Source organism: Opisthorchis viverrini (genome assembly GCF_000715545.1).
Source record: "Opisthorchis viverrini unplaced genomic scaffold opera_v5_667, whole genome shotgun sequence".
Lineage (NCBI taxonomy): Eukaryota > Metazoa > Platyhelminthes > Trematoda > Opisthorchiida > Opisthorchiidae > Opisthorchis > Opisthorchis viverrini.
The window spans coordinates 86,291-98,619 of NW_008752336.1; the positions used below are offsets into that span (position 1 = coordinate 86,291).

General features: G+C 46.2%; 2 protein-coding genes across 2 annotated transcripts in view; one reads left to right on the forward strand and one right to left on the reverse strand.

The window, feature by feature from the left end:
* T265_15627 (hypothetical protein) overlaps positions 1-4,532 on the reverse strand; it is a gene marked incomplete at both ends in the record, with an annotated part of 19,008 nt that extends 14,476 nt beyond the window's left edge. The window contains 6 exons of the mRNA XM_009178805.1: positions 3,639-3,717; positions 3,753-3,876; positions 3,905-3,973; positions 4,007-4,283; positions 4,319-4,389; positions 4,428-4,532. Coding sequence (XP_009177069.1) covers positions 3,639-3,717; positions 3,753-3,876; positions 3,905-3,973; positions 4,007-4,283; positions 4,319-4,389; positions 4,428-4,514 — 707 coding nt within the window. The remainder of the gene's footprint in view (positions 1-3,638; positions 3,718-3,752; positions 3,877-3,904; positions 3,974-4,006; positions 4,284-4,318; positions 4,390-4,427) is intronic.
* The window catches only part of T265_15628 (hypothetical protein), a gene marked incomplete at both ends in the record, with an annotated part of 11,029 nt that extends 4,850 nt beyond the window's left edge, over positions 1-6,179 (forward strand). Inside the window, one exon of the mRNA XM_009178806.1 lies at positions 6,108-6,179. Within this exon, the coding sequence (XP_009177070.1) occupies positions 6,108-6,179 (72 nt within the window). The remainder of the gene's footprint in view (positions 1-6,107) is intronic.
* Between the last annotated feature and the right edge of the window lie 6,150 nt (positions 6,180-12,329).

Below are 12,329 nucleotides of genomic sequence, written 5' to 3' on the forward strand. Positions count from 1 at the left end.
AGTAACACCGACAGCACCCAAACGTTTCGTAATTTCCTTCATGCTCCCCTTCCAGGTTAAGGGTTGGTCACCTCTCCGCTTCCGTTACTCTGAATTTGGCATGGAGAACATCTCTTCGGCAAACGGTCGTTAGGCATACGCAACACATGTCCCAACCATCGCAGCTTCTGGTGTTGGACATATCCTTCAATCGAAGTACCCGTTGCACAACCGAAAACTCGCTTTTTAATTGTCTCGTTACCGATTCGCCGATACCAACCCACACGAGTTGTAACAGCTGGAACCAATGCATTTCAATGCACGGCTTGAGCTGAAAAACGTAAGTAAGCTGACTGAAAAGCAACGACCATACACCACAGACACTGCTGTAAGTTGTCACTCTAAGCGTGCGGACAGACAGCAGATAAGCCATGCAAATACCTGTGTTTTACCACAGCGGTGGATAACATCAAATGGATGCCTTTTTCATCACATTCATACTGCGCCCCACAGTTTGTATGCCTCAAAAACTGGAACCGGAATTAAGACAATTGGTCACAACCGAATTTCACCGCAACGAATCTTGTTCTCACGATAGTCTCTTGATAAAGTCTGAGCACAATACCGATATCTAAAAACACACTTTAGCAAAGTCTCACTCTAATTGATTGACGGGTTCTTCTCGTTTGAATGTGTCACATGCATCTTGCTGTCTCAGCAACAGTTAAGACTAACAGGCAACCATATGGCACCTTTCCGGAGTGCTATTACAAAGGAAACGCACCGATTATTATGCGGAATCATCGGGGCCATAAGGTGGTTTACTATGAACTACGTCCTTCCGCACATCCAGCAACTTCGTCTTGATCCAATTTCACGTGCCCTTCTACGGTGTGAAGAACTGGCTTGCCCTACAGAAGGCAGGGCGACCAAACGACAACAGACTGCTGCAGACACCCTCTTCTTCCGCCTTCTTAGTAATGGTTTCACTCACCACGAGTCGTTTTGGACCAGACGTGTGTACCAGTTGAAAGCCTTCCCACACTCCCAAGGTTTCAAACTTCTTCCATTTCCTCGTTTATGGACCCACCTAACTTCTCAGTCCGCAGAAATGGAGCCGATGGGATGTTAAGTTAGCTCGGGAACTGGGCAGTTACATACTGAAGACGATAGCTTGGACGTACGAGCGCAACTGACTGGGCTACTTCAGTCAGTGTCAATAACCACTGGTGAGTTGAGCCCCGGGGTCCCCATCCAGGGAGGCGGCAGTTTTCGACCCGACTGAGCTTACTGGTTAGCACTTCCATAGGTCGTTTTTAGAACGTACACTGTTCACCTCTCCGTCTCTTCCACTCAGCATACGGCTGTGCGAAAAGAGCACTGCGAGACGACGGTTCGCTAGTATGCGGAGTACATGTCCTAACAAGTGTAACCTATGAAGAGTGGGTAATTCAGTTGTCATGGAAGAGTCCCTCTTTTCGAAAACCATCTGGCATACCTCAGCGCTGCTAATCCGATTTTCGAACCGGACCAGACCAATGCTTCGGGGACATCGTTGGTTAAACACAGACAGTTTTCGTATGTGCCCTGCGCGTTTGCTTAATGTTAGCGTACGAGAACCTGTCGATGGTCAGACGTAGTGTTCGCATCTTGCGCACCCTTAGAAACCGCACGGGGGAGCAGTAACGAAAAAATGCGCTGTCAGAATCCACAAACGTGTTCCAGAACGAGCGAGTGTGTACTCAACCCATGCTATCTACAGCTAGAGGCGATGTAGTTTATCTGCACTGCAGATTGTCTGGCATGCGGGGAGCACCACGTGGCCAAGCGTCTTCGGTTTCGGAAGTTACTACAGCATAGAAAAAGCCGTTCAAAGTTGTCCAGGAGACAGGATTCCTGTCCGAGACGACCACCCAAGCGAGCGTCAGCAGTGCTACTTTCGCACTAATGTCTGACAGCCGCAACAATACTTGAGCTACTGGCTCGCCGCAACAATACCCGAGCTATTGGCTCGCCGCAACAACGCGATCAAATCGCCGTAAAAACTCACTGACCGCATCAGGAGTAAACATACAAAAAAGGCAACAGTAACCGACCCCTTTACGGGATACTCTCATAGACATTACCAAAAGAACCGCAAAGGTGCGACAGTTCAACGGAAAGCAAATCTAGCGTACATACAACAGCAGTCTGTTGCCCGGCTTCTTTCAGAGTGCGAACGTTAAAGGCTATTAGATGAAGTGAGCTTTGGGTTTGAGGAATGATTTGAAAAAAATATCTGCGGACGGTTAACTCAGCCAAAGCAAATGGGCGCCGAACGGATCCGTCAGTCCTTAAGAATGGGCATACAGTGGTTTTGTTGGTGACGAGGTGATGACGGAGGAGGAATGAATATCTGGAAAAGGAAGGCGTCGGCCAAAACCCATTCGCTTAACGGCCCTGCTGTATGCAGCGAGTATGGTGACCTGGCTGAAGGCATCACGCGACGGCAGATGTGGGACCAGATTATTTGCGAATGTGCTCTTCATGGTTGTACGTGGACTGGAATAATGCCATCGTGTCCGGTGCTGGACAGGATGACCATTAATGTCTATTAGGGCTCAGTGGTCAGAGTGCGAATATACCGACCGGAAGGTCCGTGGTTCGAACCCGACCTCTGCCTCTCGACTTACCCTGTCTAAACTTGGGCGACCTGGCAGTATCCCTCAGGCAATACATCCAGACAAATTCAAACTACAGCCGCACACGATCCCCGCTACGTAAGAGTCGATTTCTGACGATGGGGAAGCTCGGTTGTTGTGTTGCACACAATAACGGCAGACCACGAGCCTATTTATTAGTGCACATGCTTCGATCTAATTTTGGACTATACGGCAAACAGACAGGCTCGGCAACTCGAGATTTCCTGTTAACCTTTAATAGAGGTGACGTCAATCTTCCATCCATCAGGGAGCAGCTCACCACACAGATAAACAGCTACATAAGTCCAGCGCAGCAATCTAATCCCGACCATCAAAACGAACATATTTTAGTGGGCATAACCAGCCATACTAAGCTGATGAGCTCAAAGTTTTCACATGTGGGCGCTACTGCCAGCGTCCACTATTGTTCAGGGGGGGAGGGCACTCACCAACTGGGATTCACTAAGATTTCCTTGAATGGTACAAGTCATAGTGATAACGGTTCGACACAACCCGAAGATGAGGGTTGAGATACTGTCAGGTTGCTCAACCCCAGGCAGGTGCAGAGGCCGGGTTCAAACCATGGGGCTTCCGATCAGTAAGACGCGACTTAATCACTGGTTAATCTTGGACAATCTTGAATCATTTAGAGTAGGATATCTCCTGAAAAAGACCACTTATCATAACCAAATGTGTAAACTGTTATACTGCACCATCTGCTGAAAAATATAGCCCATTTACAGTCCTGGGAGGCCATTGCTTCCGAAGCTCCTAAACCCAAATTTAGCTGTTATTCAAATGGGCGCAATCTGTCTTTCATGCGCTGACCCAGCAGACGTATGTTAAAGGATTTATTTCTCAAGGGCGGCAACAGCAGGCCGCGCTAGAGATGGACACCTAATGGTCATAACAAAAAGCGAGGAACCTCAAGGAGTTAGCAAATGCGGTTACATACCGAACGTAATAAGAGAAACTTACTCCAAATCGTTCAGAAGGTTTCCGCTTTGAACTTTTACCTGGTCGATATAACGCTCGAAGGAGTTATCGGAACGCATCACTTAATCACTGAGAATTAGGGGCACAGTAACTTACCGAGTGTGTACAAATGGGTTTTCTTGTCAGTAAAATACTGGTCTAAATCCGAAGTAACTTTCTTGGCATGTTTTTCTTCGAACTGTCCCGTCCTGGGGTTTTTATATTGAATGATAAAATGGAACTGGCAATAAACAGGTGTAAGTAATTACTTTGGGGTTTGGGTCGCATTTATCGGGCCCGAACATGATGGTATACAGAGTTTTGTCATTAAATTTCGCCTAAATCGTTAGTGCCATGAAAAGGTAACCTACAAGATCAGAACCGGGGGTGTCACTCAAAAGTTTTATGTAGGCACCGGCACAATCAATGCCCCCCGCAAATCTCACTTCATATTGCACCACCAGCTCGTCTGTATCGAACTTGATAGGCCGAGACAGTTTGGCAGATATAGCATGGTGTTTGGCCTTAGATCGAGCCAGAAGTTCATAATCTCCATCTACAGCATGAAACTCCTCGACTGACCACACTCCATCATACTTCGCCAGTGATTCCGGCGCTCCATCTTTAGTAGCTGTGGACCGAACAAATCTGGAGTGCCGTTTATTTCGAACGAACCAGCCTACTTGTTTATGTCACCGGGTGACTCAAAATACATCGCGAAGTACGCGCCACGTGGTACATTGGGTGTCTGAAACTGGCGAAAACGTTACTCAGTAAGCACTCTCGGAATACCTTGGGTTTTGGAGGGGCATCTACTTCCTCGCACAGTGATAGTGAGAAGCAATAGGCCAATAGGACCAAAACGAGACGCAAGGACATTGCACCACCAGAACACAAAGGAAACTGGCGCCAACAGTCGTGTCTTCCAGCAATTGGCTGATTCTGAGGGTAGTGGTTAATATAAACAACAGGAATTTCTCATGGAAGGAAAGTGCCGAAAATACCTCAAGAGCGAAAATCACGTGTGCTACTGAAGTCATTGCTGGCTGAGCGAAACTACTCTATTACGTATATTAAATGGGTTCAGTAGGTGTGAACACCAGCAAGAAGCCGAAAGCTCGTATGCGGAGGTCCCATATGGGTATTCTACCTGATAGGATGCGTGCAGATATGTTGAGATAAAAGGCTGAATCCCACCACCCGAGGTGCTGGATCTATGGGTTAGGCTTATGGACGTAGATGCAAACGAGAGGGCAAAATTTTGACCGCACATCTTTGCATGGGCGGGCTAGCTGTGATATGAAGATGAAACTGGATAGCTGTGATTAAGGAGATGTGCCTAGGGAAACAGAAACATGAAAGATGTAGAGTGTTATAGAGCACGCATTTAAATTATTAGGTGCTGGGGCCGAGCTCGGCCGTTTGTGCGTTTTTTTTCCTTGGATATTTGTTTTGGGATCTCTAGTGTGGCGTTTTGTACATTTCTTTTACTTCCATTATAACACTACGTGCTTCATCAATTGCATAATCGTTTTTTGTTTGAATACGAAAAACTACAAAAACGCGCACGTGTACAATTTCACATAATGCAAGCGTGGTCACGTGCTGCGACTCTCTCTTCTGATTTCGCTCGCACTTGCAGCGGTCATTCGCGAGTCTCATGTACTAACTCTGGTACCAAAACATTTCAGACATCTTCGGAATCTATTATATGTGGGAACTGTTCGGAAGAAGACCTCTGGACCAACATAATTGGATTATTGTTTATTCGCTGACCTGGGCCAACGACGAACTATTTTAAAGAGAACAATTGTTAGTGAGTCTGTACCATTTGATCTCTTTATTTTTGTATACCCAACGTAGCTTAATTATTTTTATTTCTTTGCCACACACTCCTGATAAACTAACTTATTGGGTAGCCAGACCACTACAGTAGCTACACGTTTTTCATTTTTCGTAACTTTTGAGAAGGCGCTAAGTGAACATCAAAAGAATAATTGTGATATATGCACACCAGGTTATCTCGAAACACGTGTAAAGGTGAGATCATCGCCTTCCGGAGGAGCGGATTACCACTGGAACACGCCTTCCGGTTGACAGCAATCGTGAGAACTTGGCTTCCTGAAGTAAGCGGCAAGTTACTCATCATAGTGTGGCTAACTAGTGAACTCTGGAATCTTATTGAAGGCATCTGTCCCGTCAGCCAGCGGAATGGGAGACCGATGAGGATGAGGTCATTTCAAGGTCTTGCAGCAAGATCGTGTGCTATGGGAGAACCCCTCGGTAACGCAACCCAAACCGGACTAGCCCTGTGTTGAAACTTGACGACTTTGGGTGATCGGGAGGAAAAGTAGGTAACAAAACGGTGGGTTCCAAAAAAAGTTTGACTTGATGAAGCAGCTGACGTGCTCGCTGAAAGTCCTCCACGTATTTCGTGATAATAGTTTCGTTTATACATTTCTATTTTATTAGATAGACTCATATCTACAAAAGTCATTTCGATGTTCGGCTGTGTTGATCGGACAGGAGGCCGCCTGTCCTCAAGTCAGTGGAAGCCAGTGCAGCCTGCGAATGCGAACGTGTATGCCCTGCGGTCAGTGTGGGCTGTCATGGTAGCACACCAACAGATTTGCGACTACGCTCGGGCGAAAAGGGAACAACGAAACTTTGTTGCTTAGACCAAGCACCAACCTTTATCGATATCTCAGATGCCGTACCAACCGAAACGTGAGGGGCCCGATGCGGCATGTTCAGTTGACGAGGAAGTAAGCTTGATTCATTTACGTGTCCTACCACGGACCATTTTGTGTTTGAAGAGTATCGCTTACCCTCTTTTGAAGCAAAAACGCAGGTGGGGGAGTGTTCCCACCCAAACGCCCATTGGTGTTGTCTCCATTAGTGGGGTGAGACGTCTTCAAGCAAGTTGCACAGCTTGGCAAGCGATTGAGTTACTACCTCATCTTCAACCAGTCGCTACATCCAAGCTGCCAAATTTGGAACAACCAAAATTTTAGGAGACCTGCTTGTCAACATGTGTTGCATTGTTCTTCCAGCTGAGCTACCTCGATCACTCTTGAGTTCGTAGCACTCATTATTTTTAAGTAACCACTACCGTTTTTCGCGCCTCTCCTTTCTTAGTGCTGGCTGAAGTACAGCTGGACTAGTAGATACACGGGAAGCAGAAAGATATTTACGCACAAATTAACACGTCGACGATGACAGAAGTTTAGTAGCGTTGCCAGGAACCAGAACAAGAGATTTTGCTTTCAGTGAAACAGATTATGAAGGTTACCGATTTTCGCCTAGCCGAGAAATGTGCCTCCGAATGAGTCAGCCAGGCCGAGGACAGCCGACATAAGCAGCGTGGTGAGAGTAGAGGTGCTTTGGGTATGAAAGTGCTCCCGTGCTTATAAGACACTAAGCCAATAGAAAACGATATTTGAATAGAATCTCCTGATCTCTACATCCACGTCAAGGCGTATGCCACAGCGATTACGCCAACTTGTTGGAACACACTTTGAATCCAAGCCAGATGTCTGAGTAGACGTCACGGCAAGTTAGGCAGGCAGTTTCAACGGATATGTCATGCAGGCAATATCAAAGCCAGATCATGGCACAGTCAAAAAACTGGTTTGCAGTGATTCCGTAGGCATATAAAGCACGCATTATGCGGTTTTGGATAGGCCGAGTGAGACTGATGAGGCCAAACAGTCATTGAAGTATGTGGGTGCACATCGATCCAGATCCCACTTCAAATGAATATCCTTCTTCTTGATTAAACTCATCCCTTGCCCCTTATCAAACTACTCGCCACTTTGCACAACGGAGCCCCTTTCACGGGTTTCACTAACGCCGCTAAAGACTACAACCGCTCCCTCTAACCCAAAGTATAATCACCCCTAACAACCAGCCACATTGCTAGTCCACCGCCGCTGTCAGATTGGTTAACTCCCCGTCTTACCAAGAGCACACGACAACTCTTGCACTGGCCTCACGCCTGCCAACCGACGAACGCTGACTGAAAGACCGGTTTCATACTAGCGTGTCCGTTCGTCAATGCGTCAGGGAATTGTTGTGATGTCTGGACATATATGAGTTGTGTACTTAGCCCCACAGGGCGGACCTGCTTGACCGTATGCACACAAAGTGTCAGTGTCCTTAGGTAGTTGTTTTTAAGTGAGATCATACTTCAACTACTGGTGCGGTTGGACAAACCCAACTTACCAAATTTCCATCTGGAATCTGGTACTAAAGGCTCTTGAACCAGTTCGTGGAACGGGTGAATTGTTGCTTGCCTGCAATCCTGATTATGGACGAAAAGTGAAAAGTGAATATACATCTCACCGTACGTGCTTTGGAGACACTATGGTTGGTATGCAGCTTTGTTACTCGGGATTTACCAAGAAAGAAATCCTCTAACGAACTTGTGTCTATTGTTTTCAATCATTGAAATCCCAAACATTCAAATACCGTTTTGAGACTTAAGTTCGGTACAAGAGTTTGAAAGTAAAAAATTCATTTTGGCAAAATACATCCCTTTGCAAACAAATTTATTTTTGCGAGAGACTCACCTGGAACCTGAAAGAGCACTGTAAAAACGGGGGATTTCGAGACAGCTTGCTCCTGTGGTGAGAGACATAGGCTTTAGGTATTCCTGTGCATTTAGTTTTGACCAACAACCAAGGTACATGGCGGCTAAAGCTCGCGAGCTGTGGGCTTCCATTCGGCGGTGCTTGCACAATAAATCTTGATTAATTGCAATCGTTAAACATTATGTAAGACCCATTTTTGAATCCAGCCATAAATTCGGCTCACAGTATTTGCAGGCGTGCCTGACTGCTGTGGGTAGTATGCAGCGCTCATTTACTAAGTCCTTATTTCTGGCGCCATCCACGCTGCCGTATCGTCTTTGCTGTTTGTCACTTGGGCTGGATCCATTATGGCTGAGGCGCCTTAGGATAGATCTAGGGGTTCTGCATTGCCCAATCCTACATAGCTGACTTCCGCCCTGAGTCTTCTTCCTGTCCTCTCCACGATATCCGCAACCATGGATTTTTAAATCTGTTGTTGGTATTTCGAATCGTCTTTAGACACCACATTTTTTTCGCTTATATTCCAAACTATATAACAAGCTCGCTTCCTGTATACGTACTATATCATATCATGTAGACTTTCTAAAAGCCATCGATTCTTACCTTTCTATTGGTGGAGCTGAGTGGCTTTTCGTTCAACAGCTAAAACTAGGCACCTTTTTGAAGCAGAACTAAGTCCTATTACTAAACCCTAGCATGTACACTCACTAGCTTAAACCCCTAGCATTAACTCACAAGTAAGACAACCACATTCTCTCAACATGTAATCCTTATGCAGACTCACTTCCTGCGACTACATCCGCATCTGCTCTCTGAGTCATAGTTGTGTTGCAGTGAGTGTCAAGCGCCTGCTATCGTGAGTGTCATCAAGCCCGTCTCCACTAACCTTTTTGTATTTCCTTGTCTCCGGCCTTAAATCTTCGTACCCAGCCAACTTATTCCCAGTTCTTTTAAGACTGATCCCTTCCCTGAATAACTCTGTCGGCTCTATTCAATGCCTGGTGCTATATTTTGCCCGGATTTAACTAGCCTGAGCCATGCCGAAGCCTTAGTTCTTTGCTGTTCAGGACCATTCTGCATCCTCTGATCACTCACGGTGCACGCATATCAAACGGTGGGTCTGAACATGCACCATGAATGGAACAATCGTTCGGCTTTACCACCCACTAATTAATCCACATAACACTGAGGCACGCCTCTACTTAACATGGCGGTTACCACCAGTGCTTCGTCGTCGTTTAGCCATGGTACACATTCTCTGAACATCTTCATTCTACTCCTATAGCCCAAAAGGTAGTGGCCGTTTAATTTGCATCCGCGCCTAGCATGTTCCAGTGGCTGTTTGCTGGTCGCTTGTTCGAAATGACTGAGCTGTTCCACTGGTCTGGCTTTTCCCCGACTGGATAAAATATCGAGTAGCTGGAGTTATTTATTAATGCACAAACCGCAACTATGATTGCTCAGTGGTTTTCACGCTGCAGATCTGTTAGCATGCATGGGGGATGAAAACCTTATGTGGTGGACAGGTACGCCATGTGAGAGGGCCGCCCTGTTATGTCACCTCATGGTGTGTTCATACACTCGCCACACCTTCAGTAGTACGGGTGCGTCCTTCATCGCCGGTGGCCCTGATCGTGGCTTTAATTTAGGGTGACCATAGAAGAGCACCGTTGTTGTCTGTCGGTAGCTGGATTGGACTTGTTCCGGCTGTCACTAGTTTCACAACATCAAGAAATACAAGTGAATGACAGCTGTCTTTTCGTTCGATTTAATATATATATATATGCATGGAGTAGCCTGAAGGTTCTGTGAGAAGCTCGCGACTAACTTCGAGGTGCAAGGAGTTTTTACCTTCGTCTTAGTTGGGTTGCACCACCCCAAACCATCATCCCGACATAACACACACGTTCTTCCTTCTTGTTCCCTGAAGCGCTCACATACATATAAAATATAAATTCCTTATTATTTTCTGAATACCAGCATTCACAGATTGCGCCTACTGCTTTTTTCCGCCATGTACTATTCGGTTCTTGGAGGTGACAGCAGTGAATCAGTGAATGGAGCCCCTTACTCTTACCTTCCTGTCAAGTTAACGTAGTAGATTCCAGTTTAACTACAAATCTAATCCGTTATCTCGGAAGCTGTTGCCCGACCGCTTATTACTTGTCCACTTTCCTCGCTCACATTAACTCTCCTTTTACACGAAGGAGACCCTATTTTCAGATTCTTTTGGTAAGCTAAAACTACCGCCATGCAATCGCTTGTTCTAACTGGTGAAACGGCTAGCTTCTCTGCTAGCCACCCCGGCGACAAAGTCCTTACGTTGCCGAAATTGGGCACCCACTCTGGCCCAGTCAGTAATTATTTTCTAGATAAAAGATCTACCATTTCCTGGGTACATTTAGCTTGCCGTCGTCCTCGTAGATTTTTTGTTGATACTGTTTTATCTGATGCTTCGTGGCTTTCACCAGATAATAGTGCTATCACCCTACTCCTTCCTCATGTCTCCCCTTCCCAAGCTTCAAACTTCGTCTATACTTGCCCCATACAACCGTTACTCATTCAACCTGGCTGATCCTCGGTGAGCACTCACACGGTCCTCCAACGAGAGATAGATCATCCGTGAGCCTTCACCCGCCTGACTCCTGTGTCATTTTCCGCCTCATCCAGAACCAGATGCCACGGAACTGCGTAGCCCTACTCAGAGTGCGGCACCCTTGACGGCCGTTACGGGGCTGACCATAAACCAAAGCACGTCAATGCAATGATGGCATGGCACTGTCAACCCAGTGTGATGGAGTTCCCGTTACTCTTTTCTTCAGAATATTGACCGCAACCCCTCGCCCACTCAAGCTTGCAGTCGCAACTACGAGCAAATTTTTCATCCGGTCCCGTCTCCGGGACGAGCTCTTTCATACCCGATGAATTTTTGCTCAAATTTGGCTAGTGTGGTTTTCTGATACACTTTCGGCTTACCTCGTCCACAAGTTAAAGTCCGTATACGATGTTCGGGTCGCCCTATGTATTAGCACCTTTTCCCCATCCAAACTATCCATTGCACCTGACTCATCTACAACAGTGCAACCAGTGAGTCTGCCTAGTTTAAGATCAAACCACATTTTTGGGACAAAGCGCCCCAGGCTATTGACACGCCGAAATTGAGTTCGCCGAAACTATAGGGTTTTCGAAGTTGCCATTTTTATATGAAGTTAGTCTAATCAAGTTGCACCTTCCCGTGACATGTTGCACGTAGCATTTTGTTTAAGTGAGCGAAATGTCAAGGTCATTGACCATCGCCGATTTGGATTTTTCGCCGGTTTTCACGACATAAAACAGGAAATCGCACTTTAGCATATTTTGGCTTTCCGCGGTGTTCCTGAAGAATAGAAATAACATCTTAAGAGTATTTAATACAAATGACACCTTATAGGATCAGTCTCAGGCGTTTGTTTGCTTTAGACACGTCAGATTTAATCAGTGGGATATTTTTGTTTGGTGAACCTGCTCACAAGACATTTTCCCCATGGATCTCGTGTTCCATAAGTGCAATAAAGTTAGATAACAGCACAAACTTGCAGTGGCAGTGCGAGGGACACCTGTGGGTGATCCTCTTTCCCAGATATGCATAGCTAACTTTTAGATAATACAGTGCTGCCAGAATGCTGTGGGCGTCTTTCCTATTATAACTATGACGTTCTCTAGATGGTGACCATCAATCATGAAGCGGTCACCACGATGACGGTAGCCTCCTTGACTACCTATTGTGGCTGCTGAATCCGTGTCTATGTGCGACGCTAATTAGGGTTCTCCACATATGCGCGGCAGCCCAATCCAATGAGCAACGACCGCCCCTTTTACTCCTATCTCTACTAATTTTCACTCATCTCTAATACTTGTTATAACTGCTAGGCTCGCGTTTATGTGCAACTTTTATAATGAGACTGCACCTATGCAGAGTAGCATAATCCGATGGTCAGTGACGGTCTTTATACCGTTAACTATACGCGATCCCGCTTGTCTTCGCTAGCTACATTTAACATCAGTACAATTTATATGCCGACCGGTAAAATAAGGCCTCAGCTATGCATGATAGCCACATCTG